The sequence below is a fragment of the Cryptomeria japonica genome, chromosome 8 (assembly GCF_030272615.1).
Source record: "Cryptomeria japonica chromosome 8, Sugi_1.0, whole genome shotgun sequence".
NCBI lineage: Eukaryota > Viridiplantae > Streptophyta > Pinopsida > Cupressales > Cupressaceae > Cryptomeria > Cryptomeria japonica.
Genome location: NC_081412.1, coordinates 122,548,170 through 122,565,897, shown reverse-complemented (window position 1 = coordinate 122,565,897; position 17,728 = coordinate 122,548,170). Strand labels below are relative to the sequence as shown.

Below are 17,728 nucleotides of genomic sequence, written 5' to 3'. Positions count from 1 at the left end.
TCCTTTATCCTCCAAGGCTAAAATAGACACAAGGTTTCTCTTGATCCCCAACACAAACAACACGTCACTTAGGTGTAGAGAAACTCCAGATTCAAGGTTTAGAGATGTAGCACCAAATCCTCTTACTGAATAGCGTGCATCATCTCCAATGATAACTTGAAGATTTGACTCTTTCTCCACTAAATCATAGAGGTGCTCCCGATAACCGGTGATATGTCGAGAGGCTCCACTATCAATTAACCAGGTATCACTGTCTGTAGGAACATTGCTTGATAATGCTAATATGAAAAGAAAACCATTGGAGTTATCTTCAACCTCCTTCTGAGATGAGACTTCATTGATGTTGGCTCCTTGATGATTAGGTCTGGTCAAACAATCCTTTGCAAAGTGACCAAACTTGTCACACCTAAAACACTGGATGCCAAAGAGATCTTTCTTCCTCTTCCTAGAATTAGGTGTAGAATCTGATTTCAAATCTCTATTCCTTTTGAAGTTGCCCTTCTTCCAATTCTTACGTTTCTTGGTAGATTGAGTGGCAAGAACATGTGTATCTTCATTTTGAGAGCTCTTGATAATTCCTCTAGCGGTCAATCTTGATTCTTCTTGAATACAATCTGCACGGAGTCAATAAGTGGCTCCCATGAATGAGGCAGACCATTCAAGGCTAGCATGACAAGGTCTTTATCAATCACTTGATCCCCAATTGCGCTTAGTCGATCTCTCAATTCTGAAATTTTCATGAAGTAGGTGATGACTGAATCTCCCTTTGCCATCTTCACTTGGTGGAGTTGCTGCCTCAAGGCAAGAGCCCTACTTATGTTGTTAATTTCATATAAATCTTCCAAGGTTTTGAACATATCTCTCGCATTTGTCATCTTGGAGATGAGAGGCACCAAGTGGTCCCTCACAGAGTCAATTAATATCTTCTTTGATTTGATGGCATTTTCTTGAATTGAAGCTTATCCTCATGATCTTCAGGTTCAGATAAATCCTTTTCCTCCACAAATTGAAGAAGATCATTTTCTTCAAGTGCAATGAGCACTCTAAACTTTCATGAGGTGAAGTTAGATGCGCCTTCAAGCCTATCTTCAACTTTAAGACCGTTCACCATTTTCGAGACTTAGAGATACTACTCGACGGAGAGAGAGAGGAGAGAATACTTAGATGTTGTAGAGAATCTGATCAAGATCTTCTTTCACCGTGGCTCTGATACCATGTTAAATTTATATGATCAGATTATATAGATAGAAAATTCACACAAAATGCACAGTGAACATCCTGGGAAAACCTTCCTCTCGAAGGTGAAAAACCCAGCAATAATGTTCCTTATTGTATTATCAATATAATAGATGTCTTTACAATGAACTGGCTTCACTCTTGAAGCTGTATATGAATGATAACAATCTACAATCTGCTATAAGACTCGATCTTCCTTGATTAATTCACCAACTGCTATAGATGAATATTAATGGACTGTTGAGTTAACTGTTGTAGAATGAATGCACTTCGATCTGCAAGGAAAGGAGCATGATCTGCAGAAATGAATCGCTGAAGATGGAGAACACTCGGATTGCTATGATGATGATTCAATATGTCTTTGGAGGAGAAGAAGAACCGAACTATATACCCGCATAGTTGGATATGTCAACCAACACGTCTTCCTTCAAGAGTCGGCTCCTTATTAACAATCATATCTTTTCGCATATATTTAATTAACACAACTGTTTGTTAGGGAAAGTTTATATCTCAATACGTCTTATAATCTAAGGGTGGCGTATTAGACGTAACACACATAATTGACACATTAGCAAATTGTTATGACTAAATTGTCTAAGGCCGATAGGCCAATTAGATAATTTAGTTCTCTATGTCAGCCAGAAGGATACTAAACGACGCTATTACATTAACAATAGTCACGGTTAGAGGAGTTTACCGTGGAGTTGAGCTGAACGTAGTCTTCACCATCTACAGTTACAGTACAGTTTCCTACAGTGGCAGTTGGTGATGATTTGATATCCACGGGTTGTAGTGGGGATGTGGCTACATCCATCGCCGATATAGGTGCAGTAGTCTCGGATGGGGTGAGTATTTTGGTTGAGAGCAGCGGAGAACCACATGTTGCATCAGGTTCTCCCGAGGTTAGTACTATGACAGATGATGTTGGTCAGATTGTTGATAGCTCTCGTGTGGCAGTGGTGGATTCTCTTGAGAGTTGTGTGTTAGTTCACGATGTTACTCCATCATCTTCACAGGGGATTCGCAGAGTGTCATCTGGTTGGGAGTATGGTTCTCATGTAGATTTGTTTCCCTCTCTTGGAAGCAAATCTGTTACTTCATCCCATTCAGCTAATTATGAACGCCAGCTTGTTATGTCGCAGAGTCGGTGTGATCAACTTAAGGTTACAAAAGAAAAGGTTGATTCAGCGTCATATTGTTTTTATTGCACGGATTCGTTTATTGAGTACTTGCTTGAGAGTCCAGAGTTTCAGGAGGGACCGTTTGGAGTCACTAAGGATACTCTCATCTAAGGTTCATGCGGCATTCAACATTTGGTGGGAGCGATTGTAGATACTCTGGCTACAATACTTCCTCATAGAGATTTTGTTGTTGGGATTGCAGAGAGGGTTACCAGAGCCCCTACCCAATCAGCTATTCGGGATCAGAGATTGGAGCCATCTCCTGATTCCAGAGTTGTCAGTGATGAGCCATTGACAGAGGTTGGAGCTTTCTACCGTAACTACACAATGAGGAGTGCTCATCGTTTTTCTTTTGATCCACATGTGGAGGACTTGATGATGCATCCGTGTGGATTGGCTCTGAGATTATACCATCCTTGGTGGGATGGGTATTCACCATCTTCAGTACAAGGAATCAGCAGCTGCAAGTTGGTGGGGGACTACTTGCAAAGTCAGCACATCCATGGCAGTTTAGCAGAGGATGGAGATAGTGGTTATGATACAGACACCTTTAGGAGTTCTTATCTCCATAGTACGGATGGATGTGAGTCTTGGTTGCATTGGGACACAGGTGGCGACAGGGTTAGCATTGCAGTTTAGGTGGGTCCTATTGGTTGGCTTCACCACTTCTGGTATGGTGAAGTTGGGATCAGTGTTGAGCAACAGAAGTCTGGGGATGTTCATTTTGGCAATCTTCTATTCAGGATTTGGGATCCTGGCATTCAGCCGAGCATTGATTATAGAGTTTGGGATTCTTTGGGTACATCAGGATTCTAAATAGGGTTTACAATTGAGCATTGCAGCATATTAAGTGTATTGAGAGTATAACAGTTCATCCTTGGCCTTCTTGAGCATGTTTTGATGGCGATGCATTATTCTTGTGCACAGGGGTTGGGTAGTCGGCATGATGTTTGTCCTTGCGCAGTTGTGTTTATGGTTGTGCTATAGGGGTCGGTTGGAGATATGTGGGACATTTCATAGTTCATCTTTTGGACCTTTGGTGGAGTGGAGTTGCTTCGCAGGAGAGATTGCTTGAGGACAAGCAATTTCAAGGAGGGCGGAATGAAATGTCCCCATTTTCGTGAGCATTAGAGTTTGAGAGATTAGCATATTATTTGGACTCTCGTAGGCTAATATGTTTGGATAGAGAGTCTTTGTGGCAGTTAATGGAGATTGTTGTCACTCCATATCTTCAATTCAGTCTCAGGTTCAGTTCCAGGGCTTTGTATATCAATGTTTGAGCTTAGTTGAGGAACTTACTATTTATAGTCAATCTGGCAATGAAGCTATTTTTAGTCAGGGCACCTGGACACATGGGGGTTATACAGTGTTGACCCCAGCTTCTGACGACACGTCAAAATACTAAATATTGAGGGAGATATTAATATTTTAGTGGTTAAGTTATTTAATTAACTTATATGAATATTATAAAGTCATAAAGTGACTTTATGAAAATTAAAAAGCCACTTAAAATGTTATAAAGTGATTTTAAAATTGTTGATTTTCCCAAGTTTTATTGGATGTATTTTAATGTATATATATCTGATTCAATCTGATACTTGCATTCTTGGAATTCTATGTGTTCTTAAATTGAATAACATTATACTATATATATTCCTTTGGAGAGGCATGTCCTTGAACGGACATGTCTCTCCTTTAATTATAATAATTTAATCAATATTATAATGTTTCATCAATCAATTATTAATTTAGAATAATATAATAGATTAATATTGAATATTAAATTTTATATGATTAATAATAATATAATAATATAACATAATAATATATTATTATTAATCAACATATATTATATGTATTCTAAATGATCATTCGACTGAAGCTACAAACATTAACACTCCCTCTTAGCTAGGGAAGATAAAATCAATGCAAATGCATTAAGTCTAGATTAATTATGGAATAGAGAAAATATTATCTCACTATGATGTCAGGAAGTATGGTATAAACAAGAATATCAAGGCACATGATATTCACCATAACTCAAAAAATATCATCTCATGATATTGGGAGTATTTGCATCAACCATATGATGCTCATCACAGGGAACCATAGTCTCAAGGTGTGAATTTGCCTCCGTCGGCGATTCTATTCACAAGCTCTTGCGTGGATTGCCTCTGTCGGCGATTCTATCCATAAGCTCTGGTGTGGATTGCCTCAATCGGCGATTCTATCCATGAGCTCTCATATGGATTGCCTCAGTCGGCGATTCTATCCATGAGCACGCCTCAGTCGATGATTCTATCCATGAGCTCTCACGTGGATCGCCTCAGTCGGCGATTCTATCCACAAGCTCTTATGTGGATTGCCTCAGTCAGCGATTCTATCCATGAGCTCTCACGTGGATTGCCTCAGTCGGCGATTCTATCCACAAGCTCTTAAGTGGATTGCCTCAGTCGGCGATTCTATCCATGAGCTCTCACTTGGATTGCCTCAGTCGGCGATTCTATCCACAAGCTCTTACGTGGATTGCCTCAGTCGACAGTTCTATCCACGAGCTCTCATGTGGATTGCCTCTGTCGGCGATTCTATCCACAAGCTCAAGTTATTGTAAGATCATCACCTTCCAATAACCTCAAAAATACAAGTGGAAATCATTTGGAAGTCGTCACTTCCTTATGATTTACACAGGGCCCATAAGGCATTAAATGATTTCATTAGTATAATAATCAATTGAATCAAGTTTTACCTCATAAGTGTTTCACCTTCAATAGTGAAAATCCCTCTCAATCACTATGATCGAAATTGTCACAAGTTGACTGAACCATCTGCTCCCTCTGAAGCTCAAGTTCTTGTCTCAACCTCTTGTCTTCTTTTGAAATGTCAGACTCCCTTTGCATCTGGTCTCAATCATCAATTCGTTTATAAGCATCAATTTATTTCTCCCTTTAATTTAATTTTATTGTTCTTTCGTCCTGAAGGTATGTCAGAGAGAGATTACAAATAGCTCATAAACTAAATTATCTCGAACAAAAATACCAATGATAGAAGCATACAAGATTTTACTAGCCAATATTATAGCATAAATTACAAACTCAATAATTCATGTGCCTTAATAAAACATGGAATACTTATCTTAAGTTTAAAACATTTCCTTTCATAAGGTGAGCCCATATAAGAAATATCACGCATGAATCATCTCTCATCATAATTCCCTTTGAATGATGTAGAACATTTTCATAATTTTGATCAACACTTTCATTATGATCTGCCACACACAGTCGTTAATAACTTTTGCTATTTACCAAATTTATCCAATCTCTTTGGTGAGATGTTAGAAAATCTAATTACAAACATTTCCTCCAAATTATAGCCAGATCCAACGGTTAAAACAAAAGTTATGACATTTTTCCCAAAACTGCTAACCCTAGGTAGGGTTTCAAGTGACCTGCACCAAAGTCGTCATATCTTGCACAAAACTGAATCAAATTTGATGAGATAAACATATTTGAAAACTAGAAACACGGATCTTTCCATCCATATATTATAGTCCTCATTTTGAGGCCAACCAAGGGCCGTACAATGGCATATTTCAAACTGAAAATTCTAGAAAAAACTGAATTCTCCAACCCTCTCCAACCTCCAAATTAAACTTCACAGGCCTGAGCTCTGATACCATGTTGATTTTCCTAGGTTTTATTGGATGTATTTTAATGTATATATCTAATTCAATCTGATACTTGCATTCTTGGAATTCTATGTGTTCTCAAATTGAATAACATTATACTATATATATTCCTTTGGAGAGGCATGTCCTTGAACGGACATGTCTCTCCTTTAATTATAATAATTTAATCAATATTATAATGTTTCATCAATCAATTATTAATTTGGAATAAAATAATAGATTAATATTGAATATTAAATTTTATATGATTAATAATAATATAATAATATAACAAAATAATATATTATTATTAATCAACATATATTATATGTATTCTAAATGATCATTCGACTGAAGCTACAAACATTAACAAAAATCACTTAAATCATAAAGTTCGCCCAAATTTGATTTAAACTATGGAAAGTTAAATACATTTAAATGTATTTAAAATTGCAATTGGGCGTACCTTTTTGGAATCCGTGCCATTTGGGGATTATAAGAGGCAATAGCAAGTCAACCTCAATTCATTATTGATTATTTGACATTGCTTGGTTTTTGCTTTGTGGATTTTCTGAGACAAGGGTTTCAGAGGGTTTGCAATTGAAGAACGATAACTCTTCATGGATCAGTGATTTTGAGGCTGTGAAAGATAAGCTGAATTATTGCAATTGTGAGGGCTTCATCCAGAAGTCTTACTGTGCTACATCAAAAGGTATTTCCTTTAGTTATTTGCGATTTTTGAATAAGGGAAGGGGCATTCAGGTTTAGATGCCCCAATTTGCAGCATTTTTTCAATCCAATAAGTCAGTCGTACCATCTCTCTTGCTGGCCGTACATTTTCCAGCTTGGTACGTGGGGTCCATAATAGGGACGTTTTGTTCTGGAGGGCTGAAACGTCTTCCTTCTTGCATTCTAGTTGCACCCTTCCCAACGCCTAGCACATACAGGTTATTCCATCTCTTTCCTGGCTTGGAGAAATTGCATTCTAGACTTGTGCACCTTGTTTTGTCAGTTTCACAGTTTTGGCTGGCAAGTTCCATAATTTTCTTATTTAAATAATCTGAGGACCTCCGGGTATGTTTTATGTATTAGTTTCAATTGTAGCAGTTACCTGATACTTAATATAGTTCCATTTGCTCTCTACTTCTTGTCAATTCAGTTTTATGTGCATTTCTTGTCTAACGCACTTGTTATTTTTTGCTTAAAATTCTTCAAAACCTAGAAAAACACAAAAACAATTCAGTAATAGCATCACAAGAGAGTTAGAACCAGCAGGGTTCTTACAAAACCTAAACCTACTGTAAACTGACCCTAGACAAACTATAGGCAAAATAAACAGATATCAAGATTCAACACTATATGATAACTTCTTGGGTGGGCGGATTAAATTAATGACTACTTGCCTATGTTTTTGCCTTAGATTACAGGCACTAGATATGTCTTGCAAGTGGGATTTTAGGATTCAACAAATGAAAGCAACCTATATAAACACACAAACGACACCTTCCAACTAGCTAAAACAAAGACCAACTATTCAATGCAAACAAGATTCTGAAAGGAAAGATAACACATGGATGATGCATAATTCCAAGAATTAAAAAATTAAGTTCTATGCAAAACCACAACCAAGGTAGATAGGTGACCTCATTACAAAGCTTGATGGTAAAATCTACTTTCAACTCAACCGATGAAATTACACAGTAAACCAACTGAATAAAAACTTCTATAGCGTAAGCATAGCTTCCACTAATATTGCAATAGCTTCAACTCAAAGCACTCATTTAGAGGTTACAAACTGATTTTTGGGACTGCAGATTAAAGCAGCTGTTATTTACTTGATGTAATGGTATCCCCTCAACTCATCAACTCCCACAGAAAAGACGACTCATTAGAAGATTCTTGAGCCTAAACACATGGTCCCTCTCTTCTGCTATAAAGGAGCATTATGAATTGTTCTAGCTAGTAAAAACCTCAGGCAACCTTTTGCTGTAATTGGTAGAGTGTTATCAATTCAGGTTTCCAGTAGATGTAGTCTCTACAATTCTTCTTAAAAATAATATATATTTGAGTTATAATTCTAATCAATACCTCTCTTAAACTTGCTTGTTTAATCTACATTCCTGTTTTAAAGTTTATTTTCAATACTGAAAATCAATCCAGATTCTATACATTCTGAGTTACATTAGCCAAGGTCATTCTCCAACAGATATCAACAGATCCCATACGGACCCTTTTGTGGCAATTGATAAGGATGCATACCGTTTGTTCTGGTCTCAGATGTAGATTCCAGCCAATCTTCGTCTCCATTAGCTCGTCACTGTTGGCCCGTTTGAGAATGTAGACCCTTTAATCTGGAATTTGGTGCAGATTAGAGTCAGTCTTGGTCTCCATTGGCTCCCCACTCTTGGACGCATTGGCTGTGTTTTTGGCATGGGGCCTTCTTTAACATTGTCATTTATATGGTATGACTGTCTTTTCTGACTTATCTAGGGCTATCCTGTTTCGGATTTGGGTTCAGCCCCTGTAATAATGACCTATTATTATTTTACTTCTGTTTTTTTCGCTCTGTTTGAGTTCCTTATAACACCCCAACTTCCTCGTACTTTCAAGATACGTTTACCTACTTATATCACCCTGATTTGAAACAAAATAGGGGAGAGGACCCAGTAGTTGTGCACCCTAACTTCGCGCTTCTCGAAATCCTACGTGGAAATTTCAAATCACTCCCAATTTTTTACAGCAGCTTACTCGGCAAACCCCCTGCTTATAACTAAGGTTTCAGGGCCACGCCATCAAATATGATGCCACATCAACAAGCTTTTTGCCAAGGTGTCCAAAACAGCCCCAAAAAGAAGGTGAGACCAATAGGCGTGCAAAAGGTTTCCCAATACTTGTGCAGCTGATGTGGCATCACATGATTGGTTGCTTTTTACAACAAAGGGTATATTTCATTCAATTATTGGTACTCATCATCAGTAATAACAACTTTAAAGTCACAACTATTGGTGCAATGTTGTACCAAAATTGAACATTAATTCTGCAAGTATAGGATATGAAATCAACAACTTCTCACACAACAATTGGAACGCGCTCAACTATTGGGTACTCTCCCCTAATGTACCTCCAACCAGATAGTTTCATGGTCACCCACATCCTAAAAAATGATCCAAAATGCTATTGGCCGCAGGTTATGAACGCAAATTTTGGAATGTACTTTTTTCATAGTTCACGTTTGTTGGATTTACCAGTTGAGGAATCTACGTTCATGGAAGGACTTGCGAGAGAGCCCCTACATTCCAAGGAAGGGCTCAAAGGACTCAAACAAATCCAGCAACATGACAACAAAAAACATTAAAACCACCATGTACTAGCAAAAATTAACCTGGAATTATAGATTTTTAATGTACTGGCAAAAATTATCAAACTGGATCTATGCTAATTCATATTGTTTAAGTCTTTGAGATGACCGAGTGAATTTTTAATAGTGGGCTGATGTTGGCAAAAGTCTAATATGTCTTTACTAATTCGCATTGTTTGAGGCGACAAAATGAGTTTCTCATAGTCGATAAGAATGCGAAGATTCAAAAGAAAAAAATTACACGTAAGAGCTCGCAAAGAGTAAGTTTATCTTAAATTGTTCCATTCAGGGGAGAATCTGAGTAATTTCCAATACAAAGTAAACTGCAAAATAGACATACCTGCAGTATAATAGAATTGATAATATCTGCATATCTTACTGCCAAGTTAAGAGACATGCACCGAGCAGGAGCAATTGCATAGCACCGAATTTGACTTCTTGGGATATTTGCCAACCGTTCCTTTGCATTTGCTACAATTACAGTAAGAAGGGCAGCAACTCCTGACCCAAGCGAGTGCCCTGCAAAAGTAAGTGTGTAGGAAGGATTTTTCTCAATCAAATCTTTCAATGTCTCAGACTCGGCCTTAAGCAGCCATCGAGCTGAATTAAGTAGCCCATTATGTACATAACCTCCGTCAAACTTTCTTTGTCCCAATTTATTGTCAAGCAGTACAGCATAATCACTCTCCTTGGCCAAATTAAGCCCTCTAATGGCCAAAACAATGTCATGGTTCTCATTATCTTCATAAATTAGGTATGGAGGAGCGTTTCCTTGAGTAGTTTCATAACCAACTTTTTTCACCACTTTACCAGGATCAATTCCGTAGCCTCCAGGGGGTGCCCATTTGGGATTTCTTAGATCCTCCTCATAGACTGCAAGTATTATCCTGCAAATCCTTGGAACAGGCTCAAAGGCCTCAATGCTGGCAAGCGTCCATTTTTCACTGTCGTAGGCTCCTACGTATGTACACCTTTTCCATGCCCACCTGGAACATGCCAAGCAAGACACGCATTCTAATATTGGCACGCCAAAAGCAATAGACATCTTTACCTCACTATTCTTCACTCATTAAAAAACCCAACTGAGAATGTCTAAATGCAATAGGGCAGCGGAGAATTCAGAACCCAAAGATACTCACAGGTATGATTGGTGAAAATTCCGTGTTCTGTATTGAGAACAATGACAAATGAATTCAAGCCCAGATTATATAGAAATATGCAAAATTCAGCAACAAATAATGCAACCGATATGCTTCGGTAGATTTCAATGGAAATAAACGGTTCCTTGGGCATGCGGGTTTTCTTGTGTTACCATCTAAATGTTGGGCCTAGCCAACCCATATGCGGTGGGAGGATAGTAGTCTGGATGCGTGGTGAATTTTGAATAGGTAGCCTAACAGGAATAATCGTATTTCTTGGTAATTAACTAGTTCGGAAAAACTGGTTGAGAATCCTTAAAAAATGGTAATCTTGAATTGTAATGTTCTGGTTCCATGGGGCCAATGGAACCTTGGAACCTGCGCAACAATTTTTTTTTCCAGTGAAAACGATGGAAGGCCTTTAAAGAAAAATATTTTATAGTTTGGTGAAATCATGCCAGTTTTTTAGGTGGGGCAGCGCATGTTAGGTGTTTCAATTATTGTTTTGTTTATTATTATGTTTTAATATTATATTATTGTCAATGGGTTTTTATTTGTTGGTGATGTTGAAAGGTTCTTATTGAGACCATCAGGAATCAAATCTTGTTGACTGCAAGGTTCGGACATTAAAAAGGAATGAGGCGGAAGGTTCTTAATGAGCCCATGAGGGATCAAGTTTTGCCGAGTGCAAGGCTTCAACATAAAAAAAAGATGAGGTTGAGATCAACTATCTTGTAGCGAGTAGCGAACACAAATTTGTGGACAACCCTCCCAAAAAAAATATTGATTATTATTTCATTTATCAATAAAATATAATTAATAATAAAAAATAAGATAAAAATTTAATCATTGTATACATGACATATAAAAAAATTAAAATTTTAGGATAGTTAATAATTATATACATCACATATCAATTGTCATATCAAATAAGCAAAATGTGTTTCTAATATCAAGGTGACCAAACATCTTTTCAATAATATATGTACATCATATGTTCATAAAATCCTACAATCATTGAAATAGGCCTAATTATGTAAGGTCCACCAATCATACAATCAAAATCATGTAAAATGTTTAAAACAACAAAACCAAATAAATGCATTTATTGCCACTAAATTTTGAGCATATTCAAATCAATTAAGGTGTCATTTCTATGTAAAGAATTGTTTCTTAATTTTGCAATAAGCAATTTCATAGAATGTGATAAATTTGATGTAGTACAAAATGAACAAAACAATTTCATATTAACACATAACATGTCATTTTATTTAATGCTTGGGAGTCCACCTATTGATTATGATATACATAATTTTTTAAACAACAAAATAAATCTTCAACAATTATTTGAAAATGTGCACTCCAACATCCATTACTATTGATGGAATACAAGACGATCAATCTAACCTCTACTCTTAGCAATCTAGCACCTTAGTTAATCTTCTATTCTAGCATTATTGTAAACTATCAATCTCAAGTTATACACCATTTTTTGTATGTGTATTCATGTATTCGCCTAGGGTAATCTTATGTTGTATCATACTATGAAACATCAAACTAAAGTTATAAACTATTATTCAAATTTGTAGTCACATATGAGTGTGTTTGACAAATAATGGTTCTAATTTTTTTATAATCCTTACTAATGTCACATGGCATACATTTGATGGTTGTAAAGTGAATCCAAATATATAAATTGAAGTTAGAAACTTTTTTGTATTAGTTGAAGAATAATCAAAAGTTTGATTATTTGTTAAGGATAATGTAAAGTTGGTTTTGGTTGTGATTATCTTGAAATCCTTGATAATGGTTGTTATATCGTTGAGTTGAATGTGTAAGACCATTGATAGAGTTTCATTAGCCCTAGGATGATTACATGACTATCACTTTAGTTACTATGTAAAGAGGCGGAGTTTTATTAGCTCTTAGTTGAATACATGATTATCTCCTTAGCGTCTATGTAAAAATAGAATGTATACTAGTGTGTCAAATATGTGTCATACACCTATGAATTAATGACTTGATGTTTAAAATGTACCTACATCTTGGAAGGTTTCATTCATAATGACACTTGAACATAATATTTAAATTGTTCATATCCTTGTGTACATGAAAATATAATTTTTTAGTGCCAACATGGCATATAGGTGACCATGCCATCCCCTGACATTAGGGATTTCCACTATGGAACCCTCTCCCCTAATCAAAACTTCAATTTTTTGTCATAATCATAATTAAATTGGATTCGTGTTTGATTGTCTTGAAATCCAATTGAATGGTTGCTACACTATCTAGTTGAATTCTTCAAAATCTTTGTCTTTGATCTCCTTTCATTAGATCTTATATTAAAAACATTCTACCATGTTCTAAAACTACCATTACATTTATTTTTATCTAACATTTTTAAAGATTTTATGTTTCCAATAGTCAATGCTTTTAAAATGATTCCATAACTATTTTGATCACTTAAATTACAAACATTAAATGTAAGTCTCACCAATCAAACATTCAAAGAATGCATGAAAGGCATAAAATAATAGGAATAGCTAATAGCAAATCAAATTTAGATGTTCTGGTGGCCAAAACATCTATTGTATCTATAGACGCCTAATTCTGGTTAGGCCATTAATTTTCATCATGCGTCCTAAAACAATAATAAATTAATTATTTGCCCCTTATTCTAATATTTCCTCTCAATAATTAAATAAATTTAATTTATTTGATTAACTAATTCTTAAATATGAATAGTAAAGTAATAAATTTAATTTATTAATTTATCATATTTATATTCTCATATGCAGATAATTAATAAATTTTAATTATTAATTATCCCATATTTATCTTTTCAACCTGGCAATTTGGCAAAATTTGAGGAGAATCAATATATTTATTTATTAAATCCCCATATCATCTTCCTCGATTTGACTACGGATTTCTTCTGCTTTTTTTTTTGTCTCCTAATGGAAACTCTGCTATGTGTTTGATCCTAGCAGCTGATTCTTCCTATCTTTAGATTAATCTCGTCTGTTGATTCAAAATCCTCTTTTCTATAAATTGATCTCTCGTTGCTCATTTTCAACAACCACGCTTCAAGTAATCTTATGTTGTTGCTTTCAAATCGCTTTCTTGCAATCATCTCGCTTGCTATTCACTTGCATTTGTAGGAGACACCCATACAATTTGAAGGTGAAAGGAGAACAATGGAGGTCAACAAAGGGAGACATTGGTGATGGTTTGCCTTTTATTTGAATGTCTTGTCTTTTGTTCTTTCATTGAATGTATTAGGATTCATATTCATTGCTTGTTAGTTTTCGTCATTACCTAATTTTTGCTTTGATGATTTATTCCAAATTTCCTAACTTTACATTTTCTAGTGAACCCGACATGAAGCGCATCTAATTTAATGGTTTTTGTAATATTTTTTATCAGATACAGGTTCCAAAAGACCAAATTTCTTGGTTTTCGTGCTTGTCACTGTTTCTGTGCAGGTTTTAGAAGAGAAAATGTGCCTATTGCGGGGATTAATCAATCAAAGGCTTAAAATTGAAGAAACAACTTGCACTTAGTTCCTAATTAGGATTGGATTAATATTTCCTTTCATGCTTCAAATTTCACTTAGTTCCTAATTAAGATTGGATTAATATTTCCTTTCATGCTTCAAATTTCACTTAGTTCCTAATTAGGTGTTGGATTAATCTTTCATTTCATGCAACAAATTGCATATAGATCTAATTAGGAAGTTAATTAAGTTTCATTTCAGTTGACAAATTGCACATAGTATAATTAGGCAATTAATTCATAAAGCAACCTTTTGATTTGCATGTTGTGTTTTTTATTTGCATGTATCTTTTTTTTCATTGCATGTCGCTTTTCTTCGCTTGCATGTTATTTTTTTATTTGTGTGTAGCTTTTTTTTCATTGCATGTCACTTTTTTAGTTGTATGTTTCTTTTTTCATATTATTTTTCGCTTGCATGTTACTTTTTGCATGTTGCTTTTTAGTTGCATGTTGTTTTTTTAATTACATGTTTCTTTTTTGTTTTTTTCTTGCATGCTTTTTTTTTTTTTTCTTATTGCTCTTTTTTAGTTGCATGTTTTTATTTTGCTTTTTGCTTGCATGTTGTTTTTTTTGCATATTGTTTTTTCTACTCAACTTAGAGGTTTTGTGTATTACTAATTATTTGTGCAATACCTTGGCATTCGTTGGGAGAAGAATAAAAAATCAAATCTACTAATTCATTTGGTGCAGGATGCGGTCAAAGGATTACATTTGAAACACTTGATTGTGTTTTGTAGCTTAGAGCACATTTTAATTTTTAAAGGTTAAAGAACCAGTGTTTGTCATGTCTTCTCTTAGATGTTACACATGTTTTAACCTTTAGAGGGCCTGCCTCCCCAGAAGCCTATAAGGTCAGGTGAGAGGGAACGACCCAAGTGCCAATGGGCTAAAGCCAAGCTCTTTCGAGTCACTATAAACAAATGCATTTGTGATGAAATTTGCAAGCGATGAGTGTTATATGCTTCCATAACGATGTTATGTCTTCCTTAGTGCCTACGTGGCACATAAAAACCTATAGAGTGTAACCTATGTAGGTTGGGAGGCCTCCTTTAATGGAGTGTAAAACGCTGCTGAGTATGGCCACTCAAACGGATGTCTTGACTACAACCCCTTATGTTAAGAGGCTCAAAACCTTCTATTTTCTAGCGCGAAGAGGTCAGACCTCCGAAGTCATCCCATACTTTCATGGCTCATGGTAGAGATAGTAGTTCCTTGGGAAGTGATGACCTAAGGACTTCAAAACTTGGTATGCTCAAAGAAGTGAGTGTCATGGAGGGGAGTCAATGCTACCAAGTTCCTAGGCTATTCACTATGTGTAGGCATGGCTGAGAATAATCTCAAGTGGGAACCCATCAAATATTGTCCTGGCCTGCCATATGATTTGTTGTTGAATGTGCATGAGTGTATTCTTTCAAAATCAAATTGCCATCATGTCTTCTTATTTGTTAACATAGCAACTTTTCAAAAACAAGATTACCAAACAATAACAATCTTTCAAAGCAACAAAAATTCCAAAAAAGACAAACGTTCACATTGAAAGCAGTCATAAACAACCTTGGTTATCAAAAGCAATCAAAGTTTCCAAAGTTCACAACAAGTTTCATATTAAAGAAAGTTCAAACAAAGGTCAAAATTTTGTCCCAAAGTATTCCAAGTATTCATCCAACATTTGAGAACATTCTATGAACATGGCTTGTCATAACATTGGGTATCCTTGTTTCAAAATTCATGTCACTTAGGGTTAGATTTTGCATAGTTCAAACTTAGATCTATGTCATATAGTCATTACCCTTCATTTTAGTCCATTTCATTGTAAGCATCCTCATTTTGCACTTAGGTTTAAGGTCATCTTCCTAGGTCAATATCATTCATTTTCATTCATTATCATACCAAAACTAGGTATTGACTTAGGTTGCATTTTGCATTTCCTAAAGTCATTGATCCTTGCATATATCCTTGTTTCATTAGGTATTGCCTTAGGTTGATATTGTCATACATTTGTACTCATAACCTTGGTCCTTAGGTCATTTCATATCCTTAGATCATTTTCATATCATATCACATCCTTAGTTTGTTCATATCATATCCTTAGTTCATATCATTAGGTCATGTATCATATCATTAGGTCCTATCATATCATAGCATTAAGTCATATCATAACTCTAGATCATATCATTGCAGGATACCTTTGGGTCATTTCATATCCCTATATCATAGCATATAACTTGAAGATCATTTCATATCTTGAGTTCATACCTTAGGCATTGGTAATTAATGATTGTACCCTTTGCATTTAGTCTCAAAATTAGGTTTTTCAAACTCCAAAAATCAAAACTTTAGATAAAAACCCTAAGTTGTTGTTAGGAAGTCTTGACCTTGTCCAAAATTTGTCCTTTTATCAATATCATTTGCCAAACGTATCTTAGTATCCAAGTGTATAGGTGAGATATTGTCACTTTGTCATTTGTCCTGTTTGTCCTTCTAAGGCCTTGACTTCATTTCAATTTCCTAAGGTTGGGTCTTTAGCTTTGCATTCCAAAAGCTTGTCCAAATATTGAAAACAACAAAAACATAGGTTGCACTCTTTCCCTAGATTGCATCATCTTTTTCTAAGGTTGCACTTACTTGCATTTCATTGTCACTCCAAAAATTTAAAAGGTCCAAAAACATTTAGTTGCATTGTCAATCACCTAGGTTGCATTAGTTGCATACATCATCCTTAAAATCAAAAATACCAAAAACATTGCATAGTGACATGCCTATTGAAACAAAGTTCCAAGCTCCTACGATGCAACAAAGTTTGATATATCAACTGATGATTGGACCAATGAATAACACAATGCATTCAAGTTTTAATCCAAGGAAATCATAATTCTATCCAACCCAATAACAAGACAATATTGGTCAAACATTTTATGATGAAACAGGTATCCAAATACGAAAACTAGATCAGAAACTAGCTTGAGAAAAAGAGATCTTGGAACAAAAAGTGAAAAGATTGAGAAGAATAGATCACAAATGTCCAAATGTTTCAAAAAATTCAAGTCCAAATCCAAATATTGATCCAATTGATGTAAAATATCTCATTGGATGATCAAACATACCAACTCTCATCTCTCAAATAGAGATGATGAAACAATTTCAAGCAACAAACACAAATTTCAACCAAGTCCCAAATCAGACTTCATTTGATCAATTTTCATTCAATCAAATCTCAAATCAACAACCAATTATACAACATATCCAACCAACACAAACAATGGTGCAATTTCAATAATAGGCTCAACCAAATACATAATTTCAACAATTTGTTCAACCAATTGTCAAGTACCAACAACAACAATATCATTCATCAACTCAATATCAACAACTACAAACACAAACTCAAAAACAAAAGTTGCAGCACACACCAAGCCAAATTTCAAACATTTCAGACCAATTCAACCAAAACTCAATTCAAAATAAAAATATAACATCAAACCAAAACCAAATCCCTTTCAAACAAATCCAAAATCAAAACCTAACCATGTCAAAACCTCACAAGGATTCAAATGCATCTCCAAAGAAAGGTAGCTCTATTACAAATCTCTTA

At 35.4% G+C, this 17,728-nt stretch overlaps 1 protein-coding gene across 1 annotated transcript in view; it reads right to left on the bottom strand.

The window, feature by feature from the left end:
• LOC131041590 (uncharacterized) overlaps window positions 1-10,994 on the bottom strand; it is a 76,627-nt gene extending 65,633 nt beyond the window's left edge. The window contains exon 1 of the mRNA XM_057974724.2: window positions 9,780-10,994. Coding sequence (XP_057830707.2) covers window positions 9,780-10,484 — 705 coding nt within the window. The 5' untranslated portion in view covers window positions 10,485-10,994. The remainder of the gene's footprint in view (window positions 1-9,779) is intronic.
• Window positions 10,995-17,728: the final 6,734 nt, after the last annotated feature.